Source organism: Dama dama, chromosome 27, assembly GCF_033118175.1.
Source record: "Dama dama isolate Ldn47 chromosome 27, ASM3311817v1, whole genome shotgun sequence".
In the NCBI taxonomy this organism is placed as follows: Eukaryota; Metazoa; Chordata; class Mammalia; order Artiodactyla; family Cervidae; genus Dama; species Dama dama.
In genome coordinates this window covers 35,543,408-35,563,314 of record NC_083707.1, presented here as the reverse complement: position 1 = coordinate 35,563,314, position 19,907 = coordinate 35,543,408, and the positions used below count along the sequence as shown (strand labels likewise).

The 19,907-nt window shown below is 40.8% G+C and overlaps 1 protein-coding gene and 1 non-coding gene across 2 annotated transcripts in view; one reads left to right on the top strand and one right to left on the bottom strand.

The window, feature by feature from the left end:
• GREB1L (GREB1 like retinoic acid receptor coactivator) overlaps positions 1 to 19,907 on the top strand; it is a 118,606-nt gene that overhangs the window by 45,285 nt on the left and 53,414 nt on the right. The window contains exons 7-14 of the mRNA XM_061130893.1: positions 4,459 to 4,581; positions 7,974 to 8,090; positions 8,690 to 8,809; positions 9,821 to 9,958; positions 11,506 to 11,691; positions 16,062 to 16,388; positions 17,528 to 17,656; positions 18,203 to 18,337. Of these exons, the coding sequence (XP_060986876.1) occupies positions 4,459 to 4,581; positions 7,974 to 8,090; positions 8,690 to 8,809; positions 9,821 to 9,958; positions 11,506 to 11,691; positions 16,062 to 16,388; positions 17,528 to 17,656; positions 18,203 to 18,337 (1,275 nt within the window). The remainder of the gene's footprint in view (positions 1 to 4,458; positions 4,582 to 7,973; positions 8,091 to 8,689; positions 8,810 to 9,820; positions 9,959 to 11,505; positions 11,692 to 16,061; positions 16,389 to 17,527; positions 17,657 to 18,202; positions 18,338 to 19,907) is intronic.
• On the bottom strand, positions 140 to 242 carry LOC133047851 (U6 spliceosomal RNA). The gene has a single exon (XR_009690862.1). It is a non-coding gene; the product is annotated as a U6 spliceosomal RNA (small nuclear RNA).

The window sequence follows — 19,907 nt, the reverse complement described above, 5'->3', positions numbered from 1 at the left end:
GGAGATTCATTAATCAATCAAAACCAACCCGGAACTGACAGAGGTGTCAGAATTAGCAGAAAAGGACATCAAAACAGTTATTAAACATATCTCATATGCTCAAGAAGCTAAGCAGACATTGAAGATACTAAAAAGCCCCAAAATGGAATGCTTCGCAAATGTGTGTGTCATCCTTGAGAGGGGCCATTCTAATCTTCTCTGTATCGTTCCAGCTTTAGTATATGTGCTGCTGACATGAGCAAAGGATTGTGTTTTAATTAAATGCTAGTCCTGTTAAGTCAGAAGTAAAATATGACTGACATAAATAAATGATGCAGCCTCAGTGTGCATTAGTGGAAATATTGTGTCTTATTAGAAGAATATTACTCTAATTGCTAGTGTGAATGTGAAAATAGGTTCAGAGTACTATACTCAGGAAAGAAGCATATTATGTAGTCTATGTTTAAATATTTATTTAAACATTATTTAAACTTGGCTGCACCAAGCCTTAGTTGCAGTGACATTTGGGATCTAGTTCCCTGATCAAGGATCAAACCTGGGCCCCCTGCATTGGGACTTCAGAGTCTTAGCCACTGGACCACCAGGGAAGTCTGTACGGTCTGTTTAATACAGGTACCAAGGGCAGAAAGAGAGCTTGTAAAGATTTAAAGTCTCAAGCATCTGGAAGCCCCTTAATAAGATTGAGCAAGACAAGTATTTGTTGAATGTCTGCTGTGTTCTAGGCACTTGCTAACCATGTTAATTGCTACAGTTAGGCAGGTTTTAGGATCATTTTGCCAATCACAAAATGGAATCTCAGAAAAGGTTAATATTTGGCAAAAAAAAAAAAAAAAGAATAGTTGACAAAATCAGAATCCAGTCTTTCTACTTGCTACTTAAATGACTCCCTTAAAAAAAAAAAATTTTCCCCCCAGTGATCTTGGGCTAACAGATTGAACTATTGCATAAAGAGGATAAGGAAGTTGTTGTGGCTTTTTTTTTCCACTCTATTTCTTTAGCCATGATGTGGCAGACCTTGTGCCAGAAGCTGGGAATGCCGTCAAGGAGCTCATGACCTGAAGGGAGAAACAGGAAATTATAAAATCCTACAACATAAAGAGCAGAGCTGTGACTTGTTCAAGGAATTTTCCAAGTTTTCAAGTGCTCCCATGTTTACAAGTTCACTGGTAAAGATAATCGGTCTTGGTGACAATCGGGCCAGGTGATCAGCTGTTTACTCAATGTCTAAGCACCAGTTTCTGCACAGCAGCCTACAGTTCAGCTTCACCTCTGAGCAAGATCACAAAGGCTGTTGCATTTTGGACATTGGGGCTGCTCCCAGTTGATCAAAACCACTGTTAAACACTGAATATGCCAATACCTGATAAGTTCAAGAATACAAGCATAGGCAAAATGGTAGAGAGTAGGGAATAACATAAAAGGATTCATGTTCACTCTGACCTTGTCTAATGCCTAGCTGTGCTTTCTGACTCTATGCCTACAACATGTGGCCTTTTGTGACTGGCCTCTTTCATGCTTTCAAGATGCATGTTTTCAAGATGCATCCACACTGTAGCGTATATCAGTATTTCATTCCTTTTTGCTGCTGAATAACATCCCATTTTTTGGGTATACCACATTTTGTTTATCCATTTATGAGTTGATGGATGTTTAGGTTGTTTCTACTTTGGGGCTGTTGTAAATAATGCTACTATGAACATTTGTGTACAGATTTTTGCACGGGCATATGTTTTTACTTCACTCTCATTTTATACCTAGGAGTAGAATTGCTGGGTCATAGCTCTGTGTATACCCATTTGAGCAACTATTTTCTTTTTTTTAATGTATGTATTTTTATTTATTTGTCTGCATCGGGTCTTAGTTGTGGCATACAGGATCTTTAGTTGCAGTATGTGAATTCTTAGTTGCAGCACGTGGGATCTAACTCCCTAACCACGGATCGAACACACGTCCCCTGCCCTTGGGAGCATGGAGGCTTAGCCACTGGACCTCCAGGGAAGTCCCTGAGGAACTGTTTTCCAAAGTGGCTGCACCATATTGCATTCCTACCAGCAATGTGTGAAGGTTCCAGTTTCTCCACATCCTTGTCAATACTTAATATTGTTTTGCTATGTTGTGTTTTACTTTGTTTTAGCCATCCTAGTGTATGTTTGTAGTATAGTTTTGACTTGTGTTTCTCCAAGGAGTAATCATATTGAGTATGTTTTCATGTGCTAATTGGCTATCTGTGTATCTTCTTTTGGGGAAATGTCTATTCCAAACAACTTGCCCATTTTTTAGTTATTTGTCTCTCTATTACTGAATTTTAAGAGTTCTTTATACATTCTAGATACAAGTCCTTTACCATATAAATGAGTTGCAAATATTTCCCCTGAGTTGTCTCTTTGTTCTCTTGGTGATGTCTCTCAATGGTCTCTCCATGGTGTCTCTTGAAGCGCGACATTATTGTATCTTGATGAAGTCCAATTCATCTATTTTTTCTTTTGTTGCTTGTACTTTTGGTGTCACATCTAAAAATGACTGCCTAAGCCAAGACCATGAATATTTACTCCTGTGTTTTCTTCTAAGAGTGTTATAGTTTTAGCTCTTATCTTACATTTAGATCTATAATCCATTTCTGGTTAATTTCTGTATATGGTGTAAGGAAGAGCTTTTATTAGTCAGTTTCTTTATTTTTGTGCATATTTCTGTACATTCATTTTGTACCTGTTGGTCTGTGCTTATCTGAATTCACTGACTTGAAAAAATTACCACCACTTAAAATTTATTAACCAGATTTCACCTGTGTGCTTACCTGGGCTGTTAGAAATAAGTATAAACTGCTATAGTAAACAACCTGTCTTGCACCAAACAATATATCTGTGGCCTGGAACATGATGACCAACCTGTGTAGTGACATGGCATAGCTACCTGGGACTCCTGTCATGAATGGTTCTCTGTTAATACCTGAAAAACTTGGGCTGTCTTCGGTTTCCTGAGACTCTATAATGTTGTGTGTGCAGTTGCTGGCTTCTGTTCTTCCTGTAGACATTAAAATCACTCCCTGGTGTAAGTTAGACCTGCAGAGAGGAATATGAACTCTCCTGAACCAGTAGGGGACCATTTTGGTCTTTTGAGTTCTTATGAGAAGCACTGGTTAGATGTATCGGGAATCACATTGTGGTATGAGCATTAATTTTTTAGAAAATTTCTAATATAGCATCGTCAGAATCCTGCTCTTCAGAACACTTTGTTTTTTAAACTCTCAGAGTTTTAGTAGTTCCTTTGACACATTCCTGTGTTACCTGATTACGCTGTTCTGTTGGTGTAGTCAGGGACTTCACACTCCCACTTAGTTGCTCAATTGTGTCCAGTTCTTTGAAACCCTATAGGCTATAGTCCACCAGGCTCCTCTGTCCATGGGATTTTACAGGCAAGAATACCAGAGTGAGTTGACATTTCCTCCTTTGGCAGATCTTCCCGACCCAGGGATCAAACCCGTGTCTCTTGTGTCTACTGCACTGCAGGTCCCTCATGGCTCAGATGGTAAAGAATCTGCCTGCCAAGCAAAAGACAGGTTTGATCTCTGGGTCAGGAAGATCTCTTGGAGAAGGGAATGACAACCCACTCCAATATTCTTGCTTGGAGAATTCCATGGACAGAGGAGCCTGGAAAGGCTTCAGTGCATGGGGTCACAAAGAGTCGGACATGACTGAGCAAATAACACTTTCACTTTTTTTTTTCCTTTACACTTTGAGCTACGGGGGAAGCCCATAGAGATAGGGACTTGGGGTCTGTTATATTCATTTCAGAAAACTCTAGTTGGCTGGAGTCTTTCTCTCTCACATAGCCTGCCTCTGAAATGGCATTTGATTTTTCTGTGCTGAATTATTTTGTGAATCCAAATAGGGATTTTTTTTGGATGTCCCTGATATTACATAGATAGAAATTCTAGTTTATTTCCAAATATTAACACAAATTTTCTTCAAAGGCAAGTTGTTTTTCCAACATTACAATGACTTAGCCTGCATAATACTTTGTAAATGAAAAACTTATCTGGATAGAGATAAATATATCTCATAAAAATATGACTTTGAGGAAAACTGTAGAGACAGTTTTAGTATGGCACGTGATCATATCTTCAGTGCCACATCATGTGATGTTGGCCAAATTAAATGGCTACCACTATCTAAAGTAATAGTAACAGCCTCATTGAGTTCATATAGGAATTAGGTGAAGTGAACTGATATATTTAAAGTGCTTAGACTATCACCTAGCACACTGTACCTGTTAGTGACTGTTTGTTAAATACATAAAAAGAAAATAAAACTGATGTACAGTGAAATGGGCTTTCTTAAAATAGATCAAGGGGGAAACTGTAATTTTAGTCTACTCTCTCTCAACTCACTTGTGTTGAATTAACTTCCTTCCTGCGTATATAACTAGTTTCTAATTTGAACAACCTCTTTCATTTTAAAGATTCACCGGTTCTCAGTCCAGCTAATTCTGCAATCAATTTAAGTGGAGCTCAGGACCTGACCCGGAATGTTGTGAAGCCACTGGCTTTGTCTTTGCAGGTTGTAGGGAAGACTTTTGCTGCAGGTGATGTTTTCCTCACTTATATTTCTTTGGTGAATACATAGTCTACAAAAGACATGTGAGAAGTTTAATTAGCAGTTTGGTAGAAAAAAACAGAAGCTCCTTCTTTGCCAGCTGTAGGCAAAAATGGGGCTATCTACAATAACGCATTATTATGCAAAGCTTTGCATTTTCTCTGTTAGATCCGAAAGAGTCAGTGGACATTTGGCACACAGGCGAGACAAAACAGATTGATTCCGTTCAATATACATTTCTTGGGTACTGCTATGATGAGGAACTCGGAATACTAAGATAAATAATGCTCAATCCCTGACCTCTAATGTGCTTGTAACCTTGCAGAGGAGATTGACGTGTGAGATGTTTTCAGTATACTGCAGTAAATACAGGGCTTCCCGGGTGGTGCGTGTGGTAAAGAACCCACCTGTAATGCAGGAGACATAATGAGAAATGGATTCGATCCCTGGTTGGGAAGCTCCCCTGAAGAAGAGCCTGGCAACCTACTCTAGTATTCTTGCTTGGAGAATCCCATGGCCAGAGGAGCCTGGCAGGCTACAGTCCATAGGGTTACAGTAAATACATAATATTCTAAGGGGAGCACCTCCTAGAGGAGGGGTGTTTAGCCCAGCCCTTTAGGGAGAAATTAAGAATGAGTTCTTAGAGGAGTGCAGTCTTGAGCTATGAGGAGATGTTCACTGCATCGAGGAGTAGGGGAAAGACATTTCATATTCAGGGGAAAGCAGGAGCAAAGCTTGAAAGGAAAAGGAGAGAAGCAGTACGACATGACACGTGCGGGAACTTCTGGCAGGTGGGACTTGTTAAAAACATACAATATCAAACTCAGGGAGTAGCAGGAAGTAAGCATGATGCAGACAAGGGACATTTCCCTTGTGGCTCAGACGGTAGAGTCTGCCTGCAATGTGGGAGACCCAGGTTCGATCCCTGGGTTGGGAAGATCCCCTGGAGAAGGAAATGGCAACTCACTCCAGTATTCTTGCCTGGAAAATCCCATGGATGGAGGAGCCTGGCAGGCTACAGTCCATGGGGTCACAAAAAGTTGGACGTGACTGAGCAACTTCACTTTCAGACAAGGGAAAGGTCATAGGAGCTCAGACTCAGAAGCATGGATTTTGCTCTGTAACTTATGGCACAGGGGAATGACATAGTCTTCTTTTAACTTAGCTAGATCATTTGGGCCACAAAAAGAGATGAAAATACAAGTTGCAGGTCTTTCAGTAGTCTGGGTGAGAAATGATGAGGTCTATGACCAGGGTGAAAATAGGTAGGGGAGGAGGAGATAGATTGGAGAACTACTCAGGATGTGAAATGAGCAGATGCAACTGATTTATGGGAGCGTGAAGTGGAAGAAGGGGTCTCAGTTGACGTCCATCTTACTCGGCTAATGGTTGGTTATATTACTTGACATTGGGAATACAAGAGGGGTAGCAGCTCCCCAGGAGATGACGAGTTCAATTTAGGATATATTGAGTTTGGAATAACGATGAGGCATCCAAATGGAGCCACTCAACAGTAATTTAATTTGTCATAGAGAGAAAGCAGGACTAATGGTATAAAGCTGACCCACCAGCATGCCACAGTAAATGATATCAATCAAGGAGAAATGTAGAGTAAGGCAAGCTGTGAACTAAATAAAGGTAGAACCCTAGAAAATGGCAGTGTTTAACAAAAAGAAATGGTCAGAGAGGTAGAAGGAAAACGAGGAGAAAGAGAACCTATTATTGTTGGCAACTTTTCAACAGTAAGGCATCATAATTTATCCAGACCACTTTTATTCTTACTTTGGTCCAACAATTCTTACAGAATCTGTCTTCTGGTTAGATTATAGACTGGAGCAAAATTGAATCCAAGTTTTCCTTTACAGCTAAAGGAAATATTAATGAAATTATGGATCTTGGCAGTAATCATCATGGTTGCTAAAACTATCACATGAAAGACTGATATACAACTTATAACTTGAGGATTAGGCTAACAACTCTTAAACCCATTGATGAATCTTAGCGTCACAAGAAGTGAACAAACCAGCTATTATGTGCCTCTCTTAACCGAAGTATACAAGATTTAGGAGGTATTCTTGGCAAAAAAAAAAGAAAAATCAAGTGAATCTGAGCAAGCATCTATATCTGATGATTCATTTAGGAATTAGAGGAGACATCAAATTACACCATGGATATCCAGTCAGCAAAATACAGAAAATGAGGAATTCTGCTATGTTTTCAGCAAACTAATTGCAAGAAAGGAAAAAAAAGGGAGTGGGTGGAATTGCGAGGTTGGGACTGACATATATGCACTATTGATACTATGTACAAAATAGATGACTAATGAAAACCCACTGTATAGCATAGGGAACTCTTCTCAATGCTCTGTGTAGACCTAAATGGAAAGGCAATCCAAAACAGAGAGGATATATGTATACATATTTATCGCCTGAACAGTAGAAACTAGCATAACATTGTAGAGCAATTATACTCTAATAAAAATAAATGTAAAAAAGTCTTGAAGGAAAAGCAAAAAAAAGAAAAGAAAAAGGAGACTCTTATAGATTAAAAGAGGTTTAAGGGACAGAGCAACCAAATTCAATGTGTGGATATTTTTAGAACCCCAGTTTGAATAAGAAGTGTAAAAAGCCATTTCTGAGATCACTGGGGGAAATTTGAATACTGATGGGATATTTAATATTAAGAAATTATTGATTATTGTGAATTTTAAGTATAAAGCAATATCACAGTTGTGTTTTTTTAAGAGTCCTTTTAGAAACACATACAAAAGTATTTATAGATGAACTGATATGATAAATGAGTTTGCTTCAGAGTAATCCAGAGCCCATATGTACATATATGGGGTGGGGGAGAGAGAGAGGGAGAATCAATAAAACAGGCTTGGGCATACCTTGATAAATGTTGAAGCTGGGTGGTGGGTACCTAGTTCATATACTACTTTCTCTATATATGTTTGAAAATTTCCATGATAAAAGTCTTTTTAAAAGTTTTCTTTCCACCCACCGTCTCCAAAGACGTCACTGAAAATGATTCTAAAAGATCTCTTGGGGGGACTTCTCTGGCGGTTCAGTGGTTAAGACTCGGCGCTTCTACTGCAGGGGGCATGGGTTCCATCCCTGGTTGGGGAACTAAGATCCCGCATGCCCCACAGCCAAAAAAATAAAAAAGATCGTTTAGGGTTCTGGAAAATTATTTGGGGTGATGTTTCCCGTTACTGAAGGTCCACTCTAATGGTTGTAGTTGGCTTTGCGCAGCTGAGCTGTCCTGTCAGTGGGAAGTCTTTGAATCCTAGGCTGTGTGGCTTGTTGTACGGTTGCAGCGTCACAGAAAGCAGTGTCCTGCCCAGACTCTGTTCTGAGTGGCTCCTCTTTTGTACCACAGATGCTGCTAATGGAAACAGTAGCCATGGAGGAAAGAGCAGTGCGTCTAGCTCCACGCCCGCCCGCCCAGGGAATTACTCGTTGTCACCAAGACCTAGCTTTGCCTCGGGAGACCAAGGTACAATACCCATCTTAGAGTTTTGAAATAATGCAACTCAGTTATGGAAGAAGTGCTCCAAAGAGTTTGGAATGATGATTAACTGTCTGGCAGGGCACTCCCAGGTTTTCCTTAGCTTCTCATGCAATATTTTGAAAGTTTATGATTAGTATGAACAATTACAGTTGCGTGTCTTGGTAATTCTACAAGATGGGCCTACCTAGGAAATAACATTGAAGCAAATATATAAGGTGTATCTTTAAAAGTCATGGGCTTTGATGACCAAATTACAGGGTTCAAAGTTCATCTCTGTTATGTGACCCCGGGTAAATGTGAGCCTTTCACTCACTGTGAAATGGGTATAACAGTGTAGTTATCCTACGACTTCATGGAGTTGTTGATAGAATCACATGAAATAATTTGGGTAAAACGGTACATCATAAAACAGCCTGCAGTTGTTAGATGGTATTGTAAGTATGTGACTTTTTCTAATTTTATCTTTACCTCTAGAAAAGTGACTTCGATTTTCTGAGTATTATCAGTAAAGGTCCTGTGTTACTTTGACTTCTTTCCTTTCTTCCGTCACTAAGGACAAGCCTCATCTTTCTCTTTGTGTTCAGCTACCATGTTCATTTCTGGGCCACCAAAGAAGCGACACCGAGGATGGTATCCTGGGTCACCCATCCCCCAACCTGGTTTAGTTGTACCTATTCCTACAGTTCGCCCTCTTTCAAGAACTGGTAAGATTTCAACAGAAGATGGATTTTAAGTTTCCTTAAATTAGCAGAGGTATCTCCTAATCTTGTTCTTTCCATGAACCCTGGAAGATAAATTTCCTTTACCAACTATTGCGTCCAGCATTCTAGCAGCTGATATTTTGTTCCCATGATATCTGCCATCCAAACAAGCACATGTGCCATCATGAAAGACCTTGAGTTACCATCTGGCTTTGTTGCATCCCATAGTATCCATACACCATTCTTTACAGAGGGCATGAGGCTACCAGTCCGCCGTCACAGAGCATGACTGAACTTGCACTACCAGCAGGGGTGTTAGATGTCTTCTCCTGTGATCTGGTTCCTTACATGACCTATACTGACTGTTTCTGAATTGAACGGTTCAGTCTGTGACTAGAATCCTGAAATCCAACTGATTCTCCCTTATAATACCCAACTGTGGCCATTTGATGCCTCCAGTTAAAATGTTCAAATGCCCATCTACCTTGCTGTATAAAACACAGACAAATGTAAACATACCAATTCTAGGACATGGGGTTATTTAAAAATTTGTTTGCTTAAAAAGTAATTCTAAGAAATGATACATACAAAAAGAATTATGCCAACATGGTACTGTGATTGCCTGTAGGTATACTGACTAATGATGAATTTATCCCTATTCTCATTTTTCTATACTTTTCACGTTTTCTGTAATGACTAGATGTGCCTTGATAATCTAGGGCAGGAAGAGATAAAATACGAAACAGAATCCAAAATACTATATATGGGGAAACAACTAAAAGGAAAAACTGCCAAAATGTTAAACAGTAGCTTTCTCCAGATGATCTGATATTGGTTGATATATTTGTTTGTTCCTCTCACTTCTTATTTTATACAGTAAGCATGAATATCTTTAATAAAACAGCCATTATACCTATGAAACATGCATTTAAAGGTAGTCACACTGTGTTGATTTCAACTGTTTCATTTAGCCTTCCTATCTAATCCTTCTTGTCAAACAACTTTTTTTTCCAGAGTCCCTTTTATCTACCCCAGTTCCACAGACCCCATTAACTGGAATTTTACAACCTCGACCCATTCCTGCAGGGGAAACTGTAATTGTTCCTGAAAATCTGCTGAGTAACTCAGGAGTTAGACCAGTTATCCTGATAGGTAAGGAAAGGAATTCCAAGTTGCCTGTGTCCCCTGGAATCTGGAAGCACGCCTCCATTTCGATGTGTCTTTATTCATGTATTCATGAATGTATTCATTGATGCCTCTATTAATTGTTTCAGCTTTTATTGATCAGCTCTTTCAAGCTATACTAAACAAGGGACTAGAAGTTAGGAAGAAGGCAGTCTCTCTGCCCACAAAGAGCACTGTTTAGTGGGAGGAGTCTAGAGTTCACAGCCAAGAACTCCCAAGAGCTCAGAGGAGAGGGAGCTTAACTCTGCTTGGAGGGGTCTGAGCAGACTTCTCAGAGGTCACCTTTCAGCTGGGGAAGTGAAGGGTGGGTGAGAGCGGACAAAGCTGAGGGGGGCTCATTTCAGGCAAAGGGAGCCAGGCTACAGAAAAAGGAGCAAGCTGAGCTGGCGAAGAGGCCCCTCTCAGGAGGACCAAGAGGCCCCAGAGCTGCAGAGCTCAACCATGGGAAGTTGTAGGAGTGAGAGCCTTTCTAAGCTCTTGATAAGTGGAGGTGCCTTTCATACCCACATCAAGAGGCCCCTCGTTGCCAGGGGCGGGGCAGTGGGGGTGGTGGCTAGCCGAGGCCAGAAGACTGCTGACTTTACCCCTGGGACTAAACAGATAGGGTGTTTAAGCCCAGTGGGCCTTTATGGTATGTCTATGTGAGGTGTTATCTGTTTCTTGCAGTTGGCTTGAGCCTACTGACATGGATGGTTTTGCTTTGAGCCCTGTTCTTTATCAGGCTGGCCCCTGGACCTACAGGCACTGGGGGAAATCCAGTTGTTCACATTCCATATAGTTAGGAAGTGCTTACTGCGCATTCGAGTTACATGCATGGTGCAGCTAAGCCTTGGAAGGATAAGTAAAACTAGGACTCTTTGGCGTCTGCCTTTTCGAAAGACTCATGGAGGGAATATTCTCTCCACCAGACCATCAACACTGTGTGTATTTTCAACACATTTTGTCCTATCTACTTCTAAGATGATTTGAGACTTTTATTGACATTCAGGAAGAGAACATAACAAAAATAGCTAAGAGAGCAAAGAGTAAGACCCTCTGAGTATTAATACTTGTGACTGGCAGAATATTGCTGTTGATCTATGAGTTTAGCTTAAACTTTTTAAAAGAAAACCTCAAGAAGTGAAGTAAGCATGTTATGGTAGTCTGTCTGTTCTCTGACTTCTTATCTGATCAGGAATTTTATCTGAAAATATTTTATTCCTGCAGGTTTACAAAGGATACAGAGATGTTTTTGCAAACTTTCATCAATCCTCTATGGCAGAGATATTAATTAGCATGTCCCTTTATAATATAATTTGAGTATTTTGTTTCCTGTTCATCTAATTTAATAAAAAGGTAGAATTTAGAGCATTTGAGTGAATTCTCTAGGATTGATATATTTGAGTAATTTGTTTGGTAGCCATTCAGAGGGCAGGGAACTTTGGTAGGCATCATTGATCCTAGTTGAACAAATATACCTGGTTGGACCTCAGGAGGAAATGTTAAACATTATTGACCTGCTTCTGTTGGGGCAGGCTATGGCACTTTACCCTATTTCTATGGAAATGTTGGTGACATTGTTGTCAGTCCTCTGCTGGTGAACTGCTACAAAATTCCACAGTTGGAAAACAAGGATTTGGAACAATTAGGGTTGACTGGCAGCCAACTCCTGAGCGTGGAAAACATGATTCTTCTGACAATACAGTATCTCGTACGGCTGGGTAAGCTATTTTCAGTAATCGTTTGATGGTGATGATTTTTATTCTGTTTTGTAACAGTTTTTTCCTTTCTTACCTACTTTCTCACATTTATCCACTTCTTCATTCTCCTTTTTCATTTCTAACATTATTTTTCTTCAACCCCACTCACTATGACTTTTCCTCGTCCTTTCCTCCATTTCTTTCCTATTCATTTCCTTCTCTTCCCTACTTTTTTTCTCCTCATTCCTCAGACCTAGCCTTCTCCTCGCTTTGCTTCTTCGGGTTCTAGAAGAGATAAATTGCTCCACCTAGTGTCCAGTCCCATGTTGATCTAAGGTCTCCAAAGCAGCTGATGGCAGACTGTCCGAGAGCTGGGGGACAAGTCCTCCCTTGGGGACTCAGGCCAAGCCACCTTTCTGAAAGTGCAGCGCCCATCTGGAATGCAAATGTAGCCATTGCCTTAGACAGTTATTTTCCGATTTTCCTCCTTTTTATCTTGTTCATCCACTGTCCCTACACCCCTTTCTTTTTTTCTTCTCTAGCTTCATCCCTTTGATGTGGTCCCAGACCGCTTCCCTTCCTTGAGGTAGTATCTTGGAACTCCCTGGAAGGTCTTCTGGGCTTTAGGGTAAAGGGATACGTAGGTCATGAACCCTTCACTTCCTCTGTTTGGTTTCTCCTCCTGAGCCCCATAGTGGGTGTATGCGTGCGCCCTGACAATACTGCAGTGGCTCCACAGCATTTACATTGCAATGTCCTTTATTTTGCAAACTGCAGTGGCCCATCTAATATGCAGCCTAATTATACACTCTTTCCATGACTTCACTGATTTACTTAGGGAAAATGTTTGAGGTGTAAAATTACAGATTAAAAATGTTATCTGTACTCTTGTGAATTTTTTTTAATGTTTTGAAGTACTTTGGTGTTAAATGATAAAAAGACATGTTAAACAATGTTACACAATGTTAAACATGTTAAACAATGCTAAACAATGTTACACACTCACATACACACACACACACACACACACACACACACACACACACACACACAACTTCACCTTCAGCCTTTGGAGCATCAGCTTGTAGTCTTGGCTATGCCTCTTAGTACCCAAGAGCCTTGACATAGGATCTGCCCTGACATGGGCTTTTGAAATTTGGTAAGGCTTCAGGTATTTCATGAGCCACCTTCATGATAAATCTGGGACTTGCTGATCATTTTTATTAGCAGGTAGCAAAATTATAAAAAATCTCCTGGGTCTGACATTTGACGTCATAATTTTAATTGATACATACTGACTTTCAACCATATTTCAGGATGAAAAAGCAGCTTCAAGATGCTTCCAGGATCAGTAAGACAAGGCCACATGAATTAATGCTATTATGGTAAACCAAACATATCAGTATAGCATTTTTTTCAATCTCAGTAACAATTTAAGTAGTCAAAGTCCAAGTTAATTAAATGAACTACATGGTCAAAACAAAACATCTTCCCTTAAATTACTAAAAGCTCTTTTCTTAAAAAATAGAACACTCTTTATTAGACAAAACTCTTCTCTGCCCTTCAGGATCAATTCTCTCCAAAGTTTTACTTGCCAACAATTAATTATGTTTCTCAATGTCCAAAGTAAATAGCTCTTTCTTTTTCTTAATGTAGATTTTAAACATTGAGATGTCATTTCTCAACTAACTCTTCTGGAGTCCTTAATTTTTTCTTTTTTCTTTTTTTTTGGCCTTCAGAAGTTTCAAAGAAGGCAGCAAGAGTATTTTTACATATTGTATAGATTATACATAGACATCCAAAAAAATAAATCCAGACTCCTAAGAGGACAGGGCTAATACTCAGATGGCTCAGTTACCTGAAGTTAACAGAGAAGAAGAAAAACAAGATTTTTCAGAAGGAATGTATCCTTCCACTACAGTCACTTTTTAAAAAATAAGTCTCAGTTATTTCACAATTTGAAAGTCTTTTGAAGTAGATGATGAAATCAGCAAATCCAGAGTCTTGGAGGACCCTGAGTCGGTTGGAACCTTGTTCTGTCCTCTTATGGCAGCTCTAACTGAAAAGTCTTCAGCCCTGTTGTCTGGGCTGAGTAACTGGAGATCAGTACTTGAAGGGGGAAAAAATGACCATAATCAAGTGGAAAAAAGGCTCCTGCAATTTAGCCATAAAGGCTAAGGATGAAGAAATGACGGGAGGTGATTGGAAACAAGGCAATTTATTCTTAAAAAAAGTCTCTTACTTCATTTAAACTTTAATACTTTTTCCTCCATTTCTCAATTCCATCAACAGTAATTCCATCAAAACTCTATAGAAGTGAATTTTAAGGCAACCAAGAATGCCATGAATGTGTTTGAGATTTTATTTTCCCAGAATGCCTTTGTGTTTGGGATTAATGATGCTGCCTAATAGAACATGTTAACTCCATTGTGGTTTGGAGTGGGTCCTACGACATACCTGCTCACCAGCCTCCTCAGATGGCCCATGAGAAGCAGGAGGCACCTGGAGGCAGGCAGAGCCACATGCTTTTTGAGCTGTGGTTTGTCCTGATGGGAGAAATCTTTAAACAGACGACCACCTTCCCTTCTCCTCATACACTCAATACAATTGTATGCACTTTGAGCTCACTACTAAGTGTGTGCTTAATGGCCGCGAGCCATGGTGCTAGTTCCGTAAAGTTAAATGAAGACTAGACACTTTGGTGGTTCCCAGGTGATAAGAAAGGTCTCCCCTAGTAAAGAATTGGGGAAGACACAGAAACACAAAGCCAGTGTAAGCACTGCCAATTCTTCACCCTCTTTCTATATACAGAAGGGAAAAATCTGTGAGGACGTCACTCTTTTACTTCCCTCTGGCTCCAGCCAATCCTGGAAAAAACTAGGGTTTTTTTCCAAATTAAAATTTTTTTTTGTTAGCTTTTTATTTTGTATTGGGGTATAGCCAACTAACAATGTTGTGACAGTTTCACAGCACAATCACATGATGGACAGCAAAGGGACTCGGCCATACATAATACATGCATCCAAACTCCCCTCCCATCCAGGCTGTCATATAACATTGAGCAGAGTTCCCTGTGCTAGACAACAAGTGTACTTGTGGTTATCCAAAATTGTTTGTTTTTAAAACATATTTAAAAAGAAAAAAATGATAACATTTTATTTAATTTTGCTTGTCCTAAACATTACTAAACTTTCACTTTCTTACTTTCCCAGAGACGACGGGCAGGGTCAGGGAGGCCACTTAAATCCCTGTTAAAGGAAGGAGAGATTTCTGATTCGTTCAGGTGCCTCCTTCCCATACAGAAGTCAGGTCCCTTGTCCCTGTTTTCTTCTGCAAGGGGCTTTTGACTCTGGATTCCAAGGCAATTGCTTGATCTCAGATTACAGACACTGAGGGGTTCTAGATCTGTTTTAGAAGCCTGAGTTTCAAAGCTCAGTTCTGCACAGAAGAAGGGGTTTTGCGTAGCAGCAGTGAACACAGTCCTACAGTTTCAACTTAAGTGTAAGAATTCATTTGTGTCACTTGGATGCCAGACATTGACTTGCTTATTTTGTCCTAAAGCCTGGTTGAGTTTCTAAAGAGAAACAAAATACCCCTAATTCCAGGGTGGATGGATCAACTGTGAAAGCTTAGCCATAACCGCAGTCAGAGAGGAGGGCCAAAGGCCATCTTTACCCCAGAACTCTGGGACATAACTCACTGATGAGAGCATTCTCTATCTGGGGAAAGTGTGAAACTGTCTAAATATAAATTGGGAGTGAAAAATAACTTAATTTTCCTTGTGGACAGTATTCTCAAAATTTCTTACAGAAGCTACACATGAAAATGTTTTTCTAAAGTATTTATGAATAAAATGAGAACTGTGTGAAGCCTGAAGCTGATTATACACACTAGTGGGTTAGCGTCTTGCCTCATTAGTCATTAACTATTTCCATAATGCCAAGTTTAATATGTCAACAAAAACACTACCTTCAGTGTCCTGCAATCTATGGGGTTGCAAAGAGTTGAACACAACATAGCAACTCAACAACAACAACAATATTATATAATAATATTTCTGATATTATTTAAAAAATTACCACCCTCAGTGACCATCTCCCAAGGCATACAGTGGAACTGATACTCTCTGAGCACATCTTTTTTCTTAAAGATAACAGGAACAGAAGTCTGCATTGTAAAAATATATACTAAGGCAGACAGAGAAGAGAAGATAGTTTCACAAAAATGATTAGTAGATGTACTATACTTAAGGCCACTACAGGAAAAAGAGCTTACTTGCCAGCCAGAATACTCAGCATACTGGTGTATTTGTGTGTGTATGTGCATGTCTCTCTTTTCTAGCTGTGATCTTAAAAAAAAAAAAATTCTAGCTGTAATTCTCTTCAATTTAGGTCCTGATCAGATACCTCTCAGGGAAGAATTTGAACAAATTATGCTGAAAGCTATGCAGGAATTTACTCTGAGAGAGCGAGCCCTGCAGATGGGTGCTCAGTGCACACCAGTGTCACCAGGACAACTCCCCTGGCTGGCTAGATTAATTGCCAGCGTGTCTCAAGACCTGGTTCATGTGATTGTGACCCAGAACTCTCTGGCAGAGGGCATTTCAGAGACTTTGAGGACGCTCAGTGAAATGAGACACTATCAAAAACTACCGGATTATGTGGTAACCATTTGTGCTTCGAAAATCAGAGGAAATGAGTTTTGCGTGGTCGTATTAGGTGAGTAATTTTTAAAATCTATTCATTCAATCATCTGTCCATTTGAAAACTATTTACTGAGTGTTTCAGGAATCCATGCCATTAATCTCTGATCGAGGGCCTCAGCTTGGGTTCTTCCTCCTAAAGTTAACTTTTCCTTTGCTCCTCAGATCAGATTTTTTGTAGCCTGCAGTTTGGCTAGCATCCCTGTCAGCTGGTGGTGGGAGCATTATTTCAAAGCACATCCTGGTAACAGATACCCTTGTCTCATGTCACTTCTGTCCTTAAAAGGTTTTGGAAATGTTACCACTCTAGCATGTGATAAAGCCACTGCCACAGGTGGCCTAAGCCAGTTCATCATTATCTGCCAGGGACTTAACTCATAGATTCACCTCTTTGCCGGAGAGGGTATTTAATGCTGTAACACTGACCGTAAAGAAAAGCTTCAGAAAGTTGGTACATTACAAAATGCGTTTTTGATTCTGGTGCTGATTTTCTATCAGATGCCATCCTGAGTTGCCATTTGGACTAAATTTTGCTTTTCTCCTCTCTCTGAATGGCTCTCACATCTTCCTAACAAAGGGGCCAAGCCTCCTTGCTTTGACGAAACCCACCTGCCTATCTCTCTGTGATGTATGTATCTTTCAACAAGCTTCATCAGAAAGTGTAACACATTCATTTTTTCTAATTTTCATTTGTTAAAAAAACAACATAAGTTTACATTTTTTTAAGGCTGATATTCATAATAGCCACGCAGACAATGTTTTAAAGCTTTTTCACATCCCTCTCTTCTTCTTTAAACACATCCATGGCATGTTTTCCCAGTTACAAACATGCGTGCCTGTGTGCCAGGCTCCTCTGTCCACGGGATTCTCCAGGCAAGAATACTGGAGTGGATTGCTATACACATAAGGGATGTTATTTTTTTCTCTTAATCACCTAACTTTGTATTTGAAACTTCATTTCAAATGAAGTTTTGGAATCATCCTTTCAAATGCTGGGTAATCACCAGCATTACCTTTGGATGCACCAGACTTTCCTTTTCCAAGTCCCTCTAGGCACAGACTCTGGTTGCGTTTTCAGTTCTGGCTGTTTTATTATAAATCATGTCCCGGTGAGCATTTGTCCACTGGCACGTCATCTCTCCCTCTGTTCTGCAGGTCAGCACCAGTCCAGGGCTCTGGCAGAGAGCATGCTCACCACAAGTGAGTTTTTGAAAGAAATTAGTTATGAACTCATCACGGGAAAGGTCAGTTTCCTGGCATCGCATTTCAAAACCACATCGTTAGGTGAGTGGCTGTCGGATTCAGCAACGCTTCTGGGTCCCCAGCTGTGTGATTTTCTGGATCTACATCTTAGCCTGTCCAAGAGCTGAGAGTGGAACTTAAGCTCGACGACTTATGTTCCCTCATGTGGAATGGTTTCTGCTAAGCATTTTGTTCCTGACACAGCAGAGGGGTGCGGGCCCTAGGATGGGAGGCCTCAGTTCAGCCACTGTTTTGTCTTGTGACCTTGGGCAACACTGGGCCTCCCCGGACCTCAGTTTTCTAATATGTCAAATGGAGACGCAGTGGTCCCATCCTGCCTGCTCTGGGTATGACAGGGTTGAGAGAGAATTAGCAATAGTATGTGAGAGCCTGCTCCCTGAAAGCATGATACAAACAAGGGCAGCTGTGCCTCCGGGGATCCTGGTACGGGGGTGGCTGAGTGTGAATTCTGATGTGAGAAGTAGGATGGCCGGCAGATCTCGACAGAAACCCAGCCTAGCTGCCCAACGTCTGATACAAACACATCCTTCCTGGTGACTTCCTCATCTCCCCTCCATTTTGCAACAGGTGATGACCTAGACAAGCTGCTAGACAAAATGCAACAGAGACGAGGAGATAGTGTGGTGACCCCTTTCAACGGAGACCTGAACGAATACGTGTCGCCTCAAGAGGCCGCTGCTATGATCCCCACTCAGAACCTGGGTAATGTCACCTCAGGCCAAAAGGAGGGAACCCCCCTCCCTCAGGACGGACATAGAAGCTGACTCATTCTGAGGGTTCTGAGGGCTTGTCTTTCAGTCATGGACTGTGACAGGCCTTTCCTCATTATCTCCTTGAGACGTCTGGCTCAAGTTAAAAACGCCTTACCCTGTGCGTGCATGCATGCTCAGTCATGTCCGACTCTTTGTGACCCCATGGACTGCAGCCCACCAGGCTCCTCTGTCCATGGGTTCCCCAGGCAAGAATAGTGGAGTGGGTTGCCATTTCCTTCTCCCTTACCCTGTGACCTGGGTCTGATGCCTTTGTTCTTGGTAAATGTCACCTAGAATTAGGCCAAAGATTTTATTTTAAACAGTACTGCTCTCTCTTTTTTTCCCCTCACAAGATTCTGGGGTCCTTGGTGTACCTTCCTTAGCTCCACAGCTGGGCCCACCAGCTCTTGGTGCTCACATAGGGCTTTAGAGAACTGCCTGAAAGAATCTGGACAAAAGTCTGGCCTGGACCTCTGGCTCTCCACTGCCTGCACTTACCTTCCAATATGTAAAACACACATAATCTCAGGGCTTCCCAGATGGTGCTAGTGGTAAAGAACTTGCCTGCCAATGCAGGAGACATAAGAAGTGCAGGTTTGATCCCTGGGTTGGGAAGATTCCCTGGAGGAGGACATGGCAACCCACTCCAGTATTCTTCCCCAGAGAATCCAAGGACAAAGGAGCCTGGTGGGCTACGGTCCATAGAGTCACAAAGAGTCGGACACGACTGAAGCGACTTAGCAAGCACACAATCTCAGGGTTAGTGAGGCCTTCCTGGAAGCTGGAGCAGAAACACTGACACATCGTGTGTCCTACAGCGGACTTGCAGGATGCCAAGGGGGACGGTGGGACCAGGGTGAGGAGTTGGATCTCTAGGTTGGATTCCATTAGGTTCAGATTCTTTCCCTAAGTCCCTATTTGATAGGGACAGTGTCAAAAAGGACAGAACAAAGAACAGAAGGATGGATATGAAACAGATCCATATGAGCAGCTGCTGACAGCTTTTTGGCTTCTATTAATACTTGGTGGGAATGCATCCTTCAGGCATTAGGATGACCACAATAGGAAAAGGAGCGTGGCTTGGCATCACCCCAGGCATAAAAATGAATTTGAAGGCAAGAAAGATTTTTGACTCCTGGACATTATATGGCGGTAAAGTAATCATCCACATAATCTAAAATGTATTATGTGAACCAAGTTAGAATTTTAAAATTCTCAGAATACTTACAGATTCCCACGTTCACACCCTTGATTCCCTGTTTAAGAAATATTGCCTAAAATACACAATAAATAAATAAGAGAGTTTAATGATGAAAAAAGAAACACTGCTTAAACATATTTTTAGCTTTCCTCCAACTTCAGAATTTGCTAAGTTCAATTCTACAAAGTTATGCCTCCTCTTTTAGTCCCCAGCTGTCTAACCTGTGAAATGAAAAATATAACAGCCTAACTATCCAAAGATGGATTTTTTATTTTGATTGATTACCTTTGTGGGTCAAAAACTACGTGGGCTGTTCTTA